The 17,108-nt window shown below is 43.2% G+C and overlaps 1 protein-coding gene across 2 annotated transcripts in view; it reads right to left on the bottom strand.

The window, feature by feature from the left end:
* The window catches only part of LHFPL3 (lipoma HMGIC fusion partner-like 3), a 651,411-nt gene that overhangs the window by 78,382 nt on the left and 555,921 nt on the right, over positions 1 to 17,108 (bottom strand). The window contains exon 3 of one of the 2 annotated variants that reach the window (XM_006882614.1): positions 11,741 to 11,788. The exons of the other annotated variant lie outside the window; for it this stretch is intronic. Within the exon in view, the coding sequence (XP_006882676.1) occupies positions 11,772 to 11,788 (17 nt within the window). The 3' untranslated portion in view covers positions 11,741 to 11,771. The remainder of the gene's footprint in view (positions 1 to 11,740; positions 11,789 to 17,108) is intronic. 2 annotated transcript variants of the gene reach the window in all.

The raw sequence follows: 17,108 nt of genomic DNA, 5'->3' as shown, positions 1-17,108 counted from the left end.
AAGAAGCGTAATCGCTTCCTGGGTGATTTGTGGTCTCTGAAAATCTGCTGGAGGGTCAGCTATGAGTCAGTTCTGACTCCATATTGCATAACAACAATGACACTGAATGAATGGGGAATCATCGTGAGAATTTACAAACTGTAGTGAACTCAAATTTGATGTCAGTGTAGAGACTAAGGTGCACCTGATTCAGGCCATGGTCTTTGCACTTACTTGCTATGCATCAGAGACTGGGACAATGTCTAAGGATGGCAGAAGAAGAATCAATGCCTTTGCATTGTGGTGCTGGAGAAGAGTCTTGAACATACCATGGACTGCCAGGAAAACATACAGGTCTCTCCTTGGAGGCTAGGATTTTGAAGCTCTGTCTCATGTACTTTGGGCATGTGGCCAACAGGGACCAGTCCTTAGAGAAGGACATCATGCTTGGAAGGGTGGAGGAACAGCGCAGGAGAGGAAGACCCGGATGAGATGGATTGATACAGTAACTGGGGAAATGGGGGTAGGTGTGTCGGAGTCAGTGAGCCTGGCTCAGGACAAGGCAGGCTTCAGGGCTGTTGTACACAGAGTCGCTAGGAGTCGCAGGGGACACCACCACCAACAGTGAAGTCAAACAGAGCAGTGATTGTGAGATGATGTAGGACTAGGGTAATGCTATGTTCTTCCACGCCTAGAGTCATCATCAGCCAGAACTAACGTGAGTGCACCTAACAAGTCTGTGCCACACAGCAACAACAAGATGTGGGCCTCCGTGTAAATACAATTTTCTTGACCTGGAAGGAAACACTATGTTTCTATATTGTCTTTAATTAAATTTAGAATCTAGCCCCACACATTCTAATTAGATAAATGGTGCTAAAGACCAAAACTCCCTCACTGCCACCCGCTCATTCAGTTCTGATTCATAGCACCCTCCCCTGGACACAGAGGCTGTAAACCATTACAGGAGGAGACTGTTCACCTTTCTTCTGTGAAGTATCTGGTGGATTTGAACTGTAGATGCATAATGCACTATATTATCAGCATTCCTTAAATAGCATAAGGAAATATTTTCATCATTGAGTTCTGCTCTCTACCCTTTTTCAAAATAACAAGGAAAAAGAACCCAGAAAATCCCCTAAACTCTGAGAAGCTATTGTTGCTAGGTGTTATTGAGTCAACTTTTGACTGACAGTGACATGTGCTAGAGTACAACCACTCCATAGGGTTTTCTTGGTTATAACCTTTAAGGGAAGAGATTTTCTCCCCTAGAGATGCTGGGTGGGTTCAAACCACCAACCTTTGAGTTAGAAACTGAGTGTTTAACTGTTATGCCGGTGGGGCTCATTTATGAGAGACTACAACCTATTCAACCTATTCATGATCTCTTTTGTTGTTGTTGTTGGCCAGGCTGTAGATAGAAAGGTGAATAGTGACCAAAATAATTTGCCATGTGCTGCAACCACAGAGACTCTGATTAAATGTAAGAAGCTGGATTCCTGAAGAGAGTCTGTCAGAATGAATGGGCTGACTTCGTCCCGGCCTCTTACACTGCCCTGTGCAGGGATAGGGCCACCTAGAAACGTGATGGGTTCTCAGCCAGATGCAAGAGGGCCTTTGTTCTTTTACTTTCAGATCTTCTTTTTTTCTCTGTGGGTGACAGGATCATAAGATTGAAATTATCTCTAGTCATGGGTTAGAATACTCCCCTCATTAGACGTGTACCTCTAACATTGTTCTACCATCTCCCATTCTGGGGGACTGTGAGATAAGCTCAGGGCTAGTTATATCATTTGTGGGGCACAATATAAGACAAAGATGTAGGGCTCCCTGCTCCATTAAAGCTAAGAGATTGATTCTTTCCTTTCCAGCTCTGGTTTCTGGTCCCCTGCCCAACAGGCTGCTGATGTTTTGCAAACTCAGGTTGGGAATGGCCACTCAGATATCCTGAGAGGCTGTAAGATGGGTCAGTTGATCCTGAACCCCACCACACCCCACCATGGTCTGGGTCAGAAAGTGGCAGTGGTTGCTAGGGTATCATGGGGCTGAGACCTTGTCTCAGGAAGACAGGAAGTGGGACAAGGAAGGGGGTCGTGGGAGGAAGGGTGTCAAGAGCAGGGCCTCCAAGCTATCACTGTGTCTCCACTGTTCCATCAGACTTCCCTGAGAAAGCACAGCCTCAAAGACACAATTACTAACAGTTTCCAGGCAGGATCTGTCTGCAGAGCATTACAGCCTCATTGGAGGCCTCTCTGAGAAGAGGATCCTGTATAACTACACTGATCACATGCCCGTGGAGCTGGCCCTGGGCACCTGCATGAAGAATGAGTAAGCAAAAGCAAAATGAAGATTTCTGCTGGGAAGCGGCTGACGCTGCCCACCCCCACCCTGAACAGAGGTTGTCCTAACCCTGGACATCTCTGCAGGGAGAGCTGACCCGCTCCTGGAGAAAACCTTTCATGCCCCTTCAGCGCTGACTTGACTTCTTTCTATACTGTTCAGCTTTACCCCCTCTCTTCCTGTCACCACATGATCTCAGGCCCCACACCTGCTGCTGGGGTGGGGGCTGAGCCCATCCAAATGAACACAGAGCATCATTTGAGGCTTTCATTTATTGCTTCTCTTTCCTCTCTCTCTGGGTGAGGGAGGGATCTGATTTTTAAGTCTATTATATATTAATTAAGGTGACATTCCCCAGCCGGCTGGATGCACATGGCCTCAGTAGTAGTTAATGTGGGCAAGGTTCTTTGAGCTTCTTGCAGGAAGTTTACTTCTCAGGATTGTGATGACCCAGGATACAGAGGGAAGCACCCAGTTCCCTATGGGGCTTTACCCCCAGAGGGGCAGTGGTCACCATGGCTGGCTCTATGGTGGTGGCATGGGTCAGGCAGGGAGCATGACCTGCAAAGATATATGGGACTGCTGTTATTAGGTGCCTTCAAGTCAGCTCGGATTCATAATGACTTTATGAGCAAGAGATCAAGTCCTGGCTGGCTCCATCCTCATGATCTGACGCCCATGGCCGCAGTCACTGTGTCACTAGATCTCACTGAAAGTCTTCCTCTCACTGGTCATCTACTGTCCCCAGCATGATGTGTTTCCCCTCAAGGACTGGCCCCTCTTGATATCATGCTCACCATTTAAGCTCACCATGGTTGTACCTCCTCCAAGACAGACTTGTGTGATTTCAGCTGTCCATGTAATATTCGATACTGTCCCCGAAACCCGCAATTTCAAAGCAGCAATTATCCTTTGGTCTTCCTTATTTATTGTCCAACCTTCACGTGCATATGAAGCAACTGAAAGTAGCCCGGCTTAGGCCAGGTGCACCTGAGTCTTCACACTGACATCCTTGCTCTGCAGTCTTGGAAAGCGGTCCTGGACAGCAGACTTGCCCAATGCAAATCTTTATTCTTAGTATTAAGAGAGTTCCTTTGACAAATTAGCTTTTGCCAGACTCCCAGAAGACCCTCCCCATGTCTGGAGAAGAGCCAGCCTCATTCTCCTGTTCTGTTATTGAAGCAATTAATGTCTGCTTCCAAGAAATAGTTTCTTTTTAGAATATGATATGTGTCCCACCGAGACTTACCTCACAGCAGCAGCAAAGCTGCTGACCCCATGGAGTTTTCTGATCCACTGACGGAAATCTTTTTCACATCGCCGAGAGGAAACAACCACCATTTGCCATTGTGTTAATTCCAATTCATGGCAACCAAGTGTGCCAGAGTAGGACTGTGGTCAGAGGGTTTTCAGGAGATGACTTTTCAGAAAGAAATCACTAGATTTCCCTCCTTAGGTTCTATAGGTGGACTAGAACTTCCAGTCTTTTAGTGAGCAGTAGAGCTGGTGGCCTAGTGGCAAGAAGCTGTGCTGCAATACCAAAGGCACTCAGTTTGAGGTCACCAGCTGCTCCACGGGAGAAGGATGGGCAATCTCCTCCCGTGTGATTAACTGCCTCTGAAAAACCACTGGAGGATCAGCAATAGGTTGATCCTGACTCTGTGACACACAACACAAGGGCATGTTAACCATTTGTACTTCACAAGTATTACAAAAGAACAGTGTATGCCACTGGGTTGGTTCCAACTCAGTGATCTTACCTAATCTGGAAGACCTGCCCCAGAAGGAATCCTAGGCTACAATTCTTATGGGAGCATATATTCAGGTCTTTTCTCCTGAAAAGAACCATTCAAACCATTGACCCTTCTCTTAGGAGCTGAACACTGAACTGTTGCGCTACCAGAACCCCTTATGAAAACAGTACGTAATCCTAGTTCAAGAAAAGAAGGTAAGTTGGCCGGAGAAGATGGTTTTGCTCACACTCATTTCTCAGGATGGTGGTCTTTGGACTTCTCACAACTGAATGAAATGGAATGACTGTAAAAAAGGCAGATTGCTGTGCAAATACATCTTCTCCCCACAGAACTACATCATCTTGGGGGTAAGGCATTAAAATAAATATTTAAGACAACCTGGGAGGTTGTGAACTTGATGTTGTATACCATTGAGCCAGAACTAATCCATAGCTGACCCTTTAGTGGGTTTTCAGAAGCAGTAAGTCACATGGGAGGAGACTGCTCACCTTTTCTCCCACAGAGCATCTGGTGCATTTGAAAACCTTACCTTTGTGTTGGCAGCACAATTCCTTACCACTATGTCATTAGAAGTCCGTTGCCTTAAGGAGCTATGTGGGAACCAATGCTGTGAGCAGTGGCTGTCAAGCTGGAGGAGTCAGTCACTTGAGGGCTTGTTAACTGAGGGCTGGGCACAACCCTGAGTTTCAGATTTGGCCTCTGGGATCTAGACTTGGTATTTCTGACTTGACAGTGTATAACAACAACAACAAGAAGACCCTAGATGATGCAGATGCCAATAGTTTAGGATCACACTTTGAGAACCACTGGTTTAAAACAATAAAAAAAAATTCTTTTTGAACAGCCAGGGATTAATTATTCACTGCTGCCCTTAGGTGTTCTCAGGAACAGAGCGTCAGAGGTTCAGAGGCGTTGGTGGCTGTGGTAACTTGAGTGCCACTCTCAGTGGGGAGTGTGTGTGTGGGAAGCAGTGCAGGGTCACCGCACCCTCGCACCCTCGGAGCCAAGCTGGGATGCCCAGCTCTTCAGCGAGCAAATAGAGTGTCATGCATTTCTGCTTCTTCAGACTCTCAAGAGCTCTTTTGGTTACAGGTAAAAATATGGCTCTGCTCCTAGAGTTCTCTGGGTAGCTTGAATAGTAACTCAACTCTTCTCAACTCTTGAATAGTGCTCAACTCTTCACACAAAGAGCTGGCAGTTTAAAGTTTGAAACTTTACGAGTGCAGTTCTGTTCTGCACACATGGGGTCACCATGAGTACATTGACTAGATGTCAATGATTTACTTTTCAGGTCAATTCCAGGACAAACCTGAAGGACTGACCACATAGAGTTTCCAGTGATGTCATAACTGAGGTGAAAAAGCCAGAAGAGTGAGAGGGCAGGAGCCTACTGGTGTGGCTAACCAGGCAGACACCGGCTCTAAAAAACCAGTCAGGTTTCTTCCCATGGTCACGGGCCTCCAGGCAACATCAGGCTACCCAACAAGCCAGGGAAGCACAGGCTTACTTGTGCTTACTGCCTAGACTGTAGTGCACAAGTTCATTTCTTTGCACCATATCAGAGATTCTGCTTCTGGTATGGCTGCCCCCCCCCTCTCTCCCAATCTTACCGTACCTTCCTACACAATCAAAGCCTCTTTTCAAGGAGACAACCTGGGACTTGATTGGAGCACCCAGTAAGCACAGGTAAGCATGTGCTTTCTTGTGCTTATTTACTAACCTGGAGTGAATAGTTTCACATGTGGAAATTCATGTGAAACCATCACTACAGATTAGTAGGGAGCCAAGTAAGCCTATAGTTTACCTTGCTAAGTACTGGACGCCTGCCTCCAGGCTGGTATTTCAGGGTCTCAGGATATAGATTCTCCCTTTTTCCATCTAGAAAGTATTGAAGACTGAGCTCTCCACAGGCCACCAAAGTCCTGTGTGGCTGAGGTTTAGGGGCAGCCCATGGACTTGGCTGGTGCCTTTGACTTTGGATCCCTTTTCCTCAGACCTGCACTTATAAATTTGGTCGCTAGAGGGCTCAGCAGGACAATGATTGGACAGAGAGAAAGGCCTTGGGAAAAGTCTGAACCATTCTCTTGGCCCAGGGGAGAGGTAATGTGAGAAGTTCCCTGCCTGCCCCTTATCTTGGCTGCATGACCAGTCTTGAGTGGCTGTCCAAAGATGTAATTTCCCTCCTCAAATAGTGTGATAGTTATTGCTGGAGAAGGAATAGTAATGCCAAGGCAAAGATAACGGACAGGAAAGGTTCCCAAGAACGAGCTTGGAGGCTTCTCAACACCCCACTCTTAATTTCCAACAGCAACCCTCTCCCCTGGTCCAAGTCAATTAACATTTTTCAGTTTTATGAGAAGTGCCATGCAAAAGGAGCTTCAAACCCCGCCCTTCTTCTAGCACAACCTTTCTAACGAAGTTTGCTGCCATAGGATGGTCAACTAAAAGGTCAACAGTTTGAATCCACCCGCTGCTCTGTAGGAGAAGGATGGGCAGTCTCTTCCAGCAAAAACGTACAACTTCAGAAGCCCAGGGTCTCTATGAATTGGAACCAACTTGACAACAGTGATAGGGATTTTTGTTTAAGCCCTTTCTCAGGAGCCTAGGCAGCTTGATGGTTAAAATGCTTGGCTGCTAACAGCAGGATTGGTGGTTTGAATCTGCCAACTTCTGCACTGAAGCAATTTGCTCTAGCAAAGATTGTATTTAGAATTGACCCACAGCTGACCCTTCGGTGGATTTTCAGAGACAGTAAAATCACATGAGAGAAGATGAATTCAAACCATGTACCTTTGAGATTGCAGTGCAGTTTCTTACCATTAGGTCACCATAGCTCCTCAGAAACCCTAGGGAGCGTTCTGAGTCTAGCCTAAGGCTACTATGAGCTATGCGTTTGAATAGATCCAATGGAAGTGGATTTAAGCCCCTTCTCTGCCAAAATTGAAAAAAAAAATCTGAAGTAGAAATTCTGCCTCAGTAACAGTGTATGAGGTCATAGTGCTTTGCGTAGGTTTTGCATAGGTTTTTATCCAGCAACAGGGAATCCTGTCCTGCCCCTCCTTCCTCCTTAACTTTGAATCAGTGTCAGCTCCATGATAGACTGTTACAGACCAGGTGGGTTATACTGGAGAAACGGGCATTGACAAAAAAGAAAGATTTATTTTATATTGAGCTTGATAAATGGAAACTAAAATTGATTAAAATGTTAAATCAAATGATGGTTCTTTACTTTAAAAGATTCATTATCAGAGATACCATTTGACCCAGCAATTCCACTACTGGGAATATACCCTGAAGAGACGATAGCTGACATCCAAGCAGATATATGCACTCCCATGTTTATTGCAGCTTTGTTCACAATAGCAAGGAGTTGGAAACAACCTAAGCGCCCATCAACAAACGAATGGCTAGAGAAGCTGTGGTATATTCGCACAATGGAATACTATGCTGCATTAAAAAACAAGGAACTCATGCAATATTATTCAAAATGGTTGACTCTGGAGAACATTATGCTGAGTGAAATATCCCAGTCACAAAAGGACAAATATTACATGATGCCACTGTTGTAGAATGGGACTAACCTCAGGGTTGGGGAGAGACTGAGTAAGATGTGTTCAATAATCTATACTGCACTGAAACAGAGGAGGGAGAAAACTGTGTAAAAGAGATATGTGACTAGGTATTTCTGTCATCACAGGAGTCTAGAGCGAGGGCTACATGGTGGAGGGGACCTGGGGGAGGGTTTGTAAAACAATGAAAGAATCTTTTCTTTTACTTTTCCATAATTTTTGACTCATGTAGTTATAACTTGTTAGTTAAATTTGTGTCTTCTAGGCTGCAACCCCCCCATGATACATCTTCAGGGATATGAACATGTATGGCTAAGCACAATTAATAACAGTGCATCTAAATTCCAAAATCAATCTCCATAATAGTCTATGTGTTTCCTACTGCCAAAGGGGCCCTTTAGAGTAGTGAGAGAAGATCTTCACCCTGAAACCCACAGCGTCCCTTTTCAGCAGGAAGTAGCTAAGAGAATACACCATCCCCTTTTCCTTATGACTCAGGGTGAAGTCTCTCTCAGGGAGGAGTGATAGGGAATGGCAAAGGACACACTGACAAAGGAGATTAATCAGAACTGACTTTGACAAGCACTGTGGCAATTGGACAATTAAAACAGACATTCGGATGGCGGGGAAGAAGAACAAACTGGGGAGGAGGGTAGAGAGAATGGTGCAGCAATGAAGGAATGAAAACCCAAAATCCCTGTAAATGTTCACTAAAACTAATAAAATTTAATAAAAAAAAAGATTCATTATCATCCTAGGAATGCCAAGCATTTACTCTGGGAAAACAAAACTGGTAAAATGACATTGTGGATTTGGTTATTACCTGCATTTCCATAATTTTATGCGAAAGGGACATGTCTAACAGCTATGCTGAAAGCTGGTGTAGTGTGGGTCTCAATTCTTGCCTTATTGGCTTTCAAATGATTCTCTGCTTCAGAGACGTCCTCAGCTTTGCTAGCACAGCAAGCAATGCAATGACAGGGAGAAAAATGTAACCTGTTCTCCAGGGGGTCTCCATAAATCCCAGGGCTCTGATCACTGGTGTGTTGGAAAGAAGAGAAGCAGAAAGGTATCAGCCAGCTGATCTTGAAATGCACAACTCCAGAATAAGCATGTTTGAGATGGAACAGGGTGGTACAAATTGTGAATGTTCTCGACTACCATCAGCAGCCAGGATTTCGAGCCCACTTTGGCAATGCACTGTGAGGTGCCATTAAGCTGGCTCTAACTCACAGCGACCCCACATAGAAAAGCAGGAAACCCTGCCCAATCCTGCAGAATCCTCACAATCTCCGTGGTGCTTAAGCCCATTGCTGAAGTCATTGCATCAATTCACTTCATTGCACTGAAGGGGGGGGGTCCTCCTCTTCATTGTCCCTCCACTTTTTAAAACATGATGACCTTTTCAAGGAATTAGCTCCTTCTGAAAACATGCCCCAAGTATGTTAGAGAAAGGATTATGGTTTTGCTTTTAAGGAGCACTCGAGATGCACTTATTACAAGATGATTTGTTTGTTCCTTGGTGTTGGTTGTTATGTGCCATCAAGTCAACTACGACTCATAGTGACCCTATGAATAATGGCTCAGAACCTTGTCCTATTCTGAGCCAACCTCCCCATCTCTGACACTCCTGACCTCATTTCCACAGTCACTATATCAATCCATTTCATCCAGGGTTTTTCCCTCTTGAGCTGACCTTCTACCCTTCCAAGCATGACGTCCTTGTTCAAGGCCTGGTTCATCTTGACAACATGTCCAAAGAATAGGAGGCAGAGTTTCAAAATCTTTATCTCCAAGGAGAAACCTTGTTTCCATGATATTTTCAATACTCTTTGCCATCACCACATTCAAAAGCAAGTCAGCCATTGAAAACTGCATGGAGTACTTTCTCTGACACACACTGGACCAGGTTGAGTTAGAACTGGCCCTACAGAATCTTTTTTTTTTCTTTTTTTTCCCCCCTCAGTTTGATAGATCGATGGAAGGCGGACAGGTTATTCACTTCTAATCAGTACCTTCCACTTCCTGCCCTGTTCTTTAGTAACTGAGACTCAGATGATTCTTGACCCCGTGGACAGTGCCCATTTGCACAATTTGACTATATAACATTTTCCACAATCCTACAGTGGGTAAATGAATGACTGTCTGAGGCTAATGAGCAAACTTAGCATTGTGTACTTCTACAAATCAGGTGCTCTCAAACTTGTCCTACAGATGAAGATCCCAAGATCCAGAAAGACCCAGTAACTTTCTCAGTCTCAGTCACATAGTAAGTGATAGAGAAGGACAGGGACTTGGTGACCTTTCTTAGGATACAGGCTCCTTCATTTTCATTCACTTCTAAAAACCTCTCCTGGCTGTTCTCAGAGTTGTCTTAGAGAAAGAAAGAAGTTGAGATCCTGTGCCAATCAAATGTGCTGATGGAAAGAAAGAGTTTTAATCCGTTCTCTGCTTCATCTTGGCTAAGTTATTGCCCATATGAAGCTCCTGTCATCTTCTGCGAATGAAGAAACATGGAATAAATGGTCAACCTCTAGCTTCAGAATTCTATGGGTATCTAGACCATTCTATGTGTGTCTTCCCTGTAGAGACTTGCGAAGTTCTTGGTCACATCTTACAAGATCTCTTCTAAATTTTAAATTATGGCCATTTCTGATCACTACCTTGAAAGGAAACTGAGAACAAGAGGGAATTCCAATCCTGAATCTGTGAGGAGGTGGGAGAAGGTGTATAGCATGACAGGACCATATTTTAAATGCTATAGGTATAGCCTCTTTTTTTTTTAAGGTAAAATAATAGATGTATTAGAAAGTTACATACCAAAGGGCCAGACCTTCCTCCTGGAAAGGAAATGTGGTGGAGAGGCCTAGGTACAGTCTTAAGCACAAACACTTATCCATTTTATTGATTTTGTAATAAATAAGGGTTATTATATATATATAGTGAAATCACTCAAAATGGAAATACAGTTTATGCAGAAGTGAGGAATCACAGAAGGGATTGTGTGCAGATATGCAATAAAACCCCCCAAACCAATCCAGGCAATATCTTGATTAAAGCCTTCTTTTCTTTTATAATCATTTTTGTTCGTTCAGTATATATATGTGTGTCCATCACATATATATGTATATACAGGCAGCTCCCAGATTACCAGTGTGTAAGTGTGTTCCATTCTTAAATCTGTCTTTAAGTTGAATTTGTATGTAAGCTGGGACAGTTAGCTACAGTTTGTATATAAGGTCAGTTAGCCAAATGTTTGTCTTAGTGTACCTTTCTGTGCACTAATATTAAAGGGACATTTCCAGACACCCTAAAGCACCTATAACATAATAATATAAGAATATTATTAATAATACAACAATTTTACTAATAACAATTTTTTTGCATGCCACTAAGTAGTGCTAATTTATTATTAAGAACCATTGTATAAGCCTCAAAGTTTTCATTCTTTACAAGGGTTGCGCTGTAACTATGGGCTGTATGTGAGGCTGTCATATCAAGTTATCATAACCCAGGGACTATCTGTACATAGTAAACCAGCGAGAGGGTCATGACTTCTCTCCATTGCTCAGTTAGTGTGGTTCCCCGGCAGCTACGCCCACAAAGGCTCACAGAACATCAGCCCATTTAAGGCTGAGGCCCCCAGAAGAGGAGCCTCGCAAATCCAAGGCATGCTGTGGCTCACCATTGCCAAGCACAGAGAAGCCCACATGTCCTATTTCCACACTTCGGGGAGACAGGTGGCAGTGAGAACGTGGACGCATGCCTAGAATTCGAAAAGCTGACAGTCTGAGGACCAATTGTCAGAAGACCAAATGCAATTCCCCAGGATGCCCCAGCTCCTACCAGAAAGGCGCCAGGCTGGCGGCAGCAAAGGCTTTGGCTCTGACCTGTGTGCTGGGGATTGTGGGACAGCGAAGCACAAATATAAAACCAGGAACAAAGGCATAAGACCCATGGCTTAAAAGTGGAGGCTCATGCGGTCCAGGTGCCAAGCGCTGAAAGCGGGGATCAGAACAGCAGAGAAGACATGCAGGGTGGTAGGCAGAAGCTCACGAGACACAGCTGGGCCCGTGGGGGAGCCATGCTTGCACTTACATGGTTTGGTCTCACACTACCTTAGTTTGTTTTAAGCATTTCCATCGTCTGAGAGGTTGGAAGGGAAAAACAGAATGGTTAAAGATAAGTTAATTGTTCATACTTTATTTTTAAAGACTACAAAGACAACATCACTCTTGGGCATTCCACTCATGGTATGCTGAGAGACAAATGTGGTGACAGATGGTGATTAAGAGCACAGTCTTGAGAGATACACTGTCTGGGTTTAAATCTTGACTCTACCTCTTATTAGCTGTATGACCCTGGAACATATCTTCTCTTTCTACATTTCAGTTTCTTCATCTGTAAAGCTGGTTTAATACTAGCTCATACCTTACAAGGTTAGAGGGAGAATATTATGAACTAATACATGTGAAATATTCAGAACAGTCTGTTTTAATATTAACATTATCTAAGTGTTAAAAAAAATCAGTATTATCTTTGGCTTCCTCAAGCAATACTACAAACTAGAGTAATAAGAGTTTATAGTAACCATGGCTGCACATATACACATATTTTTAAATGTCCAAAAAGAAAAGCAACAGGAGAAACCAGAACTTTCAGGAGAAAAAGATAGTTAGACATGCACAAGCTGAGCAATTGTTGCCATGTGTCATTGTAACTCTTTTCACATGAGAGCTGCAGTACCCTCAAGGAATGCAGAGTAGCTTTTAAAGAAAGATAACTGAAAATCAACCGTGCATACACAGATGGTTAAGAACTCTAAAGCCTGCTTTACGTCAGACATGGAAGGCCAATCACACACACACACACACACACACACACACACACACACACACACACATCTTGGCTGAACTGATGTCACCTTGTACTTTCTAAACTGCTGCTCCCTGGTGCCTCATGCCGAGAAAGTTCCCAGTGCAAAGACAGGGGCAGGATGTGTACCAACTGTGCAGGAGGCCAAGCCTCACCCCTCCATTTTATTCCCGGAATGATTTCATCAGTTCTGACTTCACCTTGAAGGACACAGGGACCAGGTAGGTCAGAATGACACACTTAGTTTAAAAGAAATCTTAAAGTAAAATGACTTGTGGGTGACCTTGGGGTGAGTCAGTCTTTGCTGAGCACATTTTCAACCCTGTTAGTCAGGGTTCATGTTCAGTTGATTCTTCACTTCCTCGTAACACAAATACTGTTTTCCCTACTTCACAGTGAACCTGAGTTTTCTACGCAGAAGGTGAGAATTCTATCACAACCAACTCTACTCTCCTGATAAAATACCGAAGGAAGCATAAGAAGGAACAGATCCCAGTCTATTTGGTAGTGGTGGTTGCGATGTGTTATCTAGTTGACTGTTATTCACAGCAATCCTACGAACACAGATCAGAACCTATCCTGCACCAACCTCAGAATATGCTTGATAAGCTTGAGCCCATTGTTACAGTCACTATGTCAATCCATCTCGGTCAGGGTCTTCCTCTCTTTCTAGGACCCTTCCCCCTTCCCATTAGGATGTCTTTTGTTTTTTTCCCCCAAGGACTGGGCCCTCCTGACAAACATGCCCATGCCCAATGTGTGGCCTATAGTTAATAATAGTGTAGCTATTATTATGGAAGGCTATAGTTTCCTTTAGGCTTCATGCTGTACAGTTCTGTGCATTTTACAAATGCATAATATCATGCACTTGCCATTACAGTATGGAAAGTTAAAAAGAGGTAGTTGATAGAGGTAGAGACAATCGAGAGGGAGTGATATGGAAGGTGAAACAATGAAGAGATGAAAGACTTGTGAATGAAAATACACAGAAAAGGAGACAGAGAGTATCTCAGGGCATAAAAGTACCCAAAGTCATGTACATATACATACAGACACACACAATATACATCATAATATACATGTGATTTTCATAAGTCAATAGCATTGTTTAGGTAAATTCTATACGTGGCATAAGTGAGGACCTGCTGTCTTCTCTCATGCTTCTATGATGAAGGAAATCAGTTAAGGTGAAGATAGGCTTTAGGCAGAACACGGACTGCAGTTTACTCTGGAATCCTCTCTTTTTCTTTCTTGTTGTGTACCGCTGAGTTGGATCTGACTGGCACAGGAGGAGACTGCCCCTCCTTCTCCAGTGGAACATCTGGTGGATTCGAAGCACATGAAAATCTGCACCTCAGGAGAAGATCTCAGGACAAAGGTCTTCTTATCTCTCTGGGTCCCCGGGACTACAGTTATCATTTTCAATTATGGGTGAGGCAATTGAGCATGTGCAGATTTCCCTAAGAATGGGAGAAGATTCCTCAGCAAAGAGTACAGAATTATTTATTTCTATTAAAAGGTTCTAAATGATGTGTATGTAGCACTTTCCTCTTTGCTATAAGTCAACAGATAGATCTTTTATTATCAGTTCTTGTCTTGAAGACCTCTGAATGTGCAAAAAGCTTACTATAAGAATAATGCTTTAAAAAAAAAAGAATAATGCTTTCACAAAACAAGGTAAGTAAGGACGATTGAGTGGAACACCAATCTGCTCTGTAAACTTTAACTCAGTAAGAAATAGGTTCCTCTCCATTTATAAAGGAATCATTCCTGTGATTTTGTTTATTAAATAAGTGCATTTCTAACAGTTATGAAATAAAACCTGATTCAGTCTTTATGTTTCTATTTGATTTACTCAAACCTGAGTGAACACATCTCATTTATTTGAAACTTTAGAAAAACCACCCCAGTGTCCCTCTGAGTTGGCATTTCCTTTATATCTGGGTGATTTACACGAAGCCCTGGGAGTCTGGGCTTCTGTAGTTTAATTTCCTGCTTCCTGGGTGGTAGTAGATAATAGACAGAATGCTGAGTGTTGACTGATTTTTCCGTCAAATGCTTCCCCTCCTGGGCCCTCAGTGCTCAGTGGTGGAGGACAGCAACAAAAAGAACAGAAACAGAATCCTAGGGAAAAATGATTTTCAGTTGAGAAGTCCTTCAAAGGATAAATACAATGTGGCACCATATTTTATTGTTAAAACCAAAGAAATACAGAGCTTCAAGTGACCTTGGGAATTAATTCGGTTCCTCTTGTTTCATCTTATAGAAAAGTAAGACCGATTGTTGGAAGTAAACCTCTTGACTCTTGATTCTGGACTATACCACCACACTGTCTCCCATTTTCAGTAGGAGAATAAAGCATCATAAGCAATGACTTGATGCGTTAAAGTTGTGGTGCTGGAGAAGAGTACTGAACATACAATGAGCTGCCAAGAGAACAAACAGGTCTTCCCTGGAGAGGGTGAAACCAGGTTGCTCCTTGGGGGAAAGGATTTTGAAACTGTCTCAGATACTTTGTTCATGGGGGGACCAGTCCTTGGAGAAGGGCATAGTGTTAGGAAGAGGAGAAGGTCCGTGCAGGAGAAAAAGACCTTGAATGAGATGGATTGACACAGTGATTATGGCAAAGGGGTAAGGTGTGTTACAGCCAGTGAAGTTGGCTTAGGATTGGGCAAGGTTCAGAGCCATTGTTCATAGGACTAGTATGCATCATTGTCAACTCGATGGCACATAACAGCAACACACAATGAATGATACCACACATTAGGTAATATACTTTTAATAATTTGGCCAACCTATACTCTAAGTTTGTCATCGTTTTTGTGAGCTGTTGTGAAATAAGCTCCAGTTCATAATGACATCTATACAACAGAATAAACCCTTGCCCAATCCTGTATCAGCCTCACAAATCTCTGCTATGCTCAAGTCCATCGGTTTAATCACCGTGTCAGTCCAGGTCTCCTTTTTCACTGACTCTGCTATTCCAAACATGATATCTTTTTCCAAAGACTGGTTCTTCCTAACAACATGCCCAAAGCCTAAAAGATGAGGAGGGCTTACCACCCTTGCTCTCTGGCTGTGTTTCCTCCATTCCAGTTGTATAATGGTTAATCTCTTCATAAAGCAAATTAGCAGCAAAGTCAAGTAACTGACTCTTGAAATCAAGTTAAATGGCATGTGCCATTTGTCAGCTAGGTCACTGGTCCCAAACGTGGATAAACTATGGGCTGCTTTAAAGGAAAACAACACTCTGAGACTTTGGAAATGTTTTCTCAACTAGCATTTGAGAAATAGCAGCTTAGGAAAGCTAAACATTTATTCATTGAACATGTCATTCAACCGAGATTTTTCAATGAAACAAACAAAACACAAGCCAATAGGTTTTACCTTTATAATTGGAAACATGAAAGCACAAAATTGAAATGTTCTCATTGACCACAATCTTCCCCCCAAAATATGTCATTTAAGTTCAAACTGAGAAACATTGTCCTAGAACAGAATCCATCTCCACTATCTTCTTTGATAGGGATCTTTTGTGTCTTAGTGATAAAAACTGTTCTGCCAAGCTGAAGGTATACAGTTCCAATCCACCAGCTGCTTCGTGGGAGAAAGATGGGCAATCTCCTCCCATGCATTTTATTGCCTCAAAAAAAACCACTGGAGGCTCAGCTATGAGTTGGCTGAAGGCATATAACAGTGTCTCTTTGATAGTTAATATCTTGCTTTATTGGTCTGCTGTCAAGGACCTCTTTAAAAAGTGCTAAAGAAACTAGGGGGGAGGGGTGGGCAGGGAGAAAAAAAAACACAACAATGAATGAATGGAAATCCAAAATCTCTGTAAATGTTCATTAAAATCAATAAAATAAAATTTAAAGAAAAGTACTAAGGATCAAGGATATCAAAGCAGTTTAAAGACTGAGGCTTGCCTGACTCCAGCTATGGGATTTTCAGTTGCTTCATATCCACGTGAAAGTCGGACAAGGAATAATTAAGATCAAAGAAGAACTGCTGCCTTTGCATTGTGGTATTGGAGAAGAGCACTGAATGTAGTAGGAAATGCCAAAATAACAAAGAAATCTGTCTTGGAGAAAGTATAGCCAAGGTATTTCTTAGAGACAAGGATGGTAAAACTTCGTCTCCCATACTTTGGGCATGTTGCCAGAGGGCATCAGTCTTTGGAAAAAGACATCATGCTGAGAAAGGTAGAGGATAAGTGAAAGAGAAGATGACCTTCAATGGGATGAGAATGCCAGCAGCAACGAGGTTCAGCACCGTGTACATTGTACAGACGGCCCAGGACAGCGCAAGGTTTCAATGCGCTGTTCATAGGATTATAGTCAATTTGAAGGCACCAGAGAACAACAACAACAACAACAATATTCTCTGAAGGTCCCGACGGTTTGTGCTTGGCCATTAATCTAAGGTTGGGTGGTTTGCCCTGACCAAGAGGGTCTGCAAAAAGAATAGTGATCGATTTCCACGAAGAACAGAGCCAAGAAAACTCTGGGGAGCAGTGATGAAACGGGCGTCACCACTTGTTGGAATGAATTCAGAGCAATGGGTTTGGTTTTGATTCTCTGAGAGCATGAAA

The sequence above is a fragment of the Elephantulus edwardii genome, unplaced genomic scaffold (assembly GCF_000299155.1).
Source record: "Elephantulus edwardii isolate Elephantulus edwardi_28Jun2011 unplaced genomic scaffold, EleEdw1.0 scaffold00022, whole genome shotgun sequence".
Taxonomy (NCBI): Eukaryota; Metazoa; Chordata; class Mammalia; order Macroscelidea; family Macroscelididae; genus Elephantulus; species Elephantulus edwardii.
Note: the sequence above shows the minus strand (reverse complement) of the source record. Positions and strands in the feature narration are given on the sequence as shown.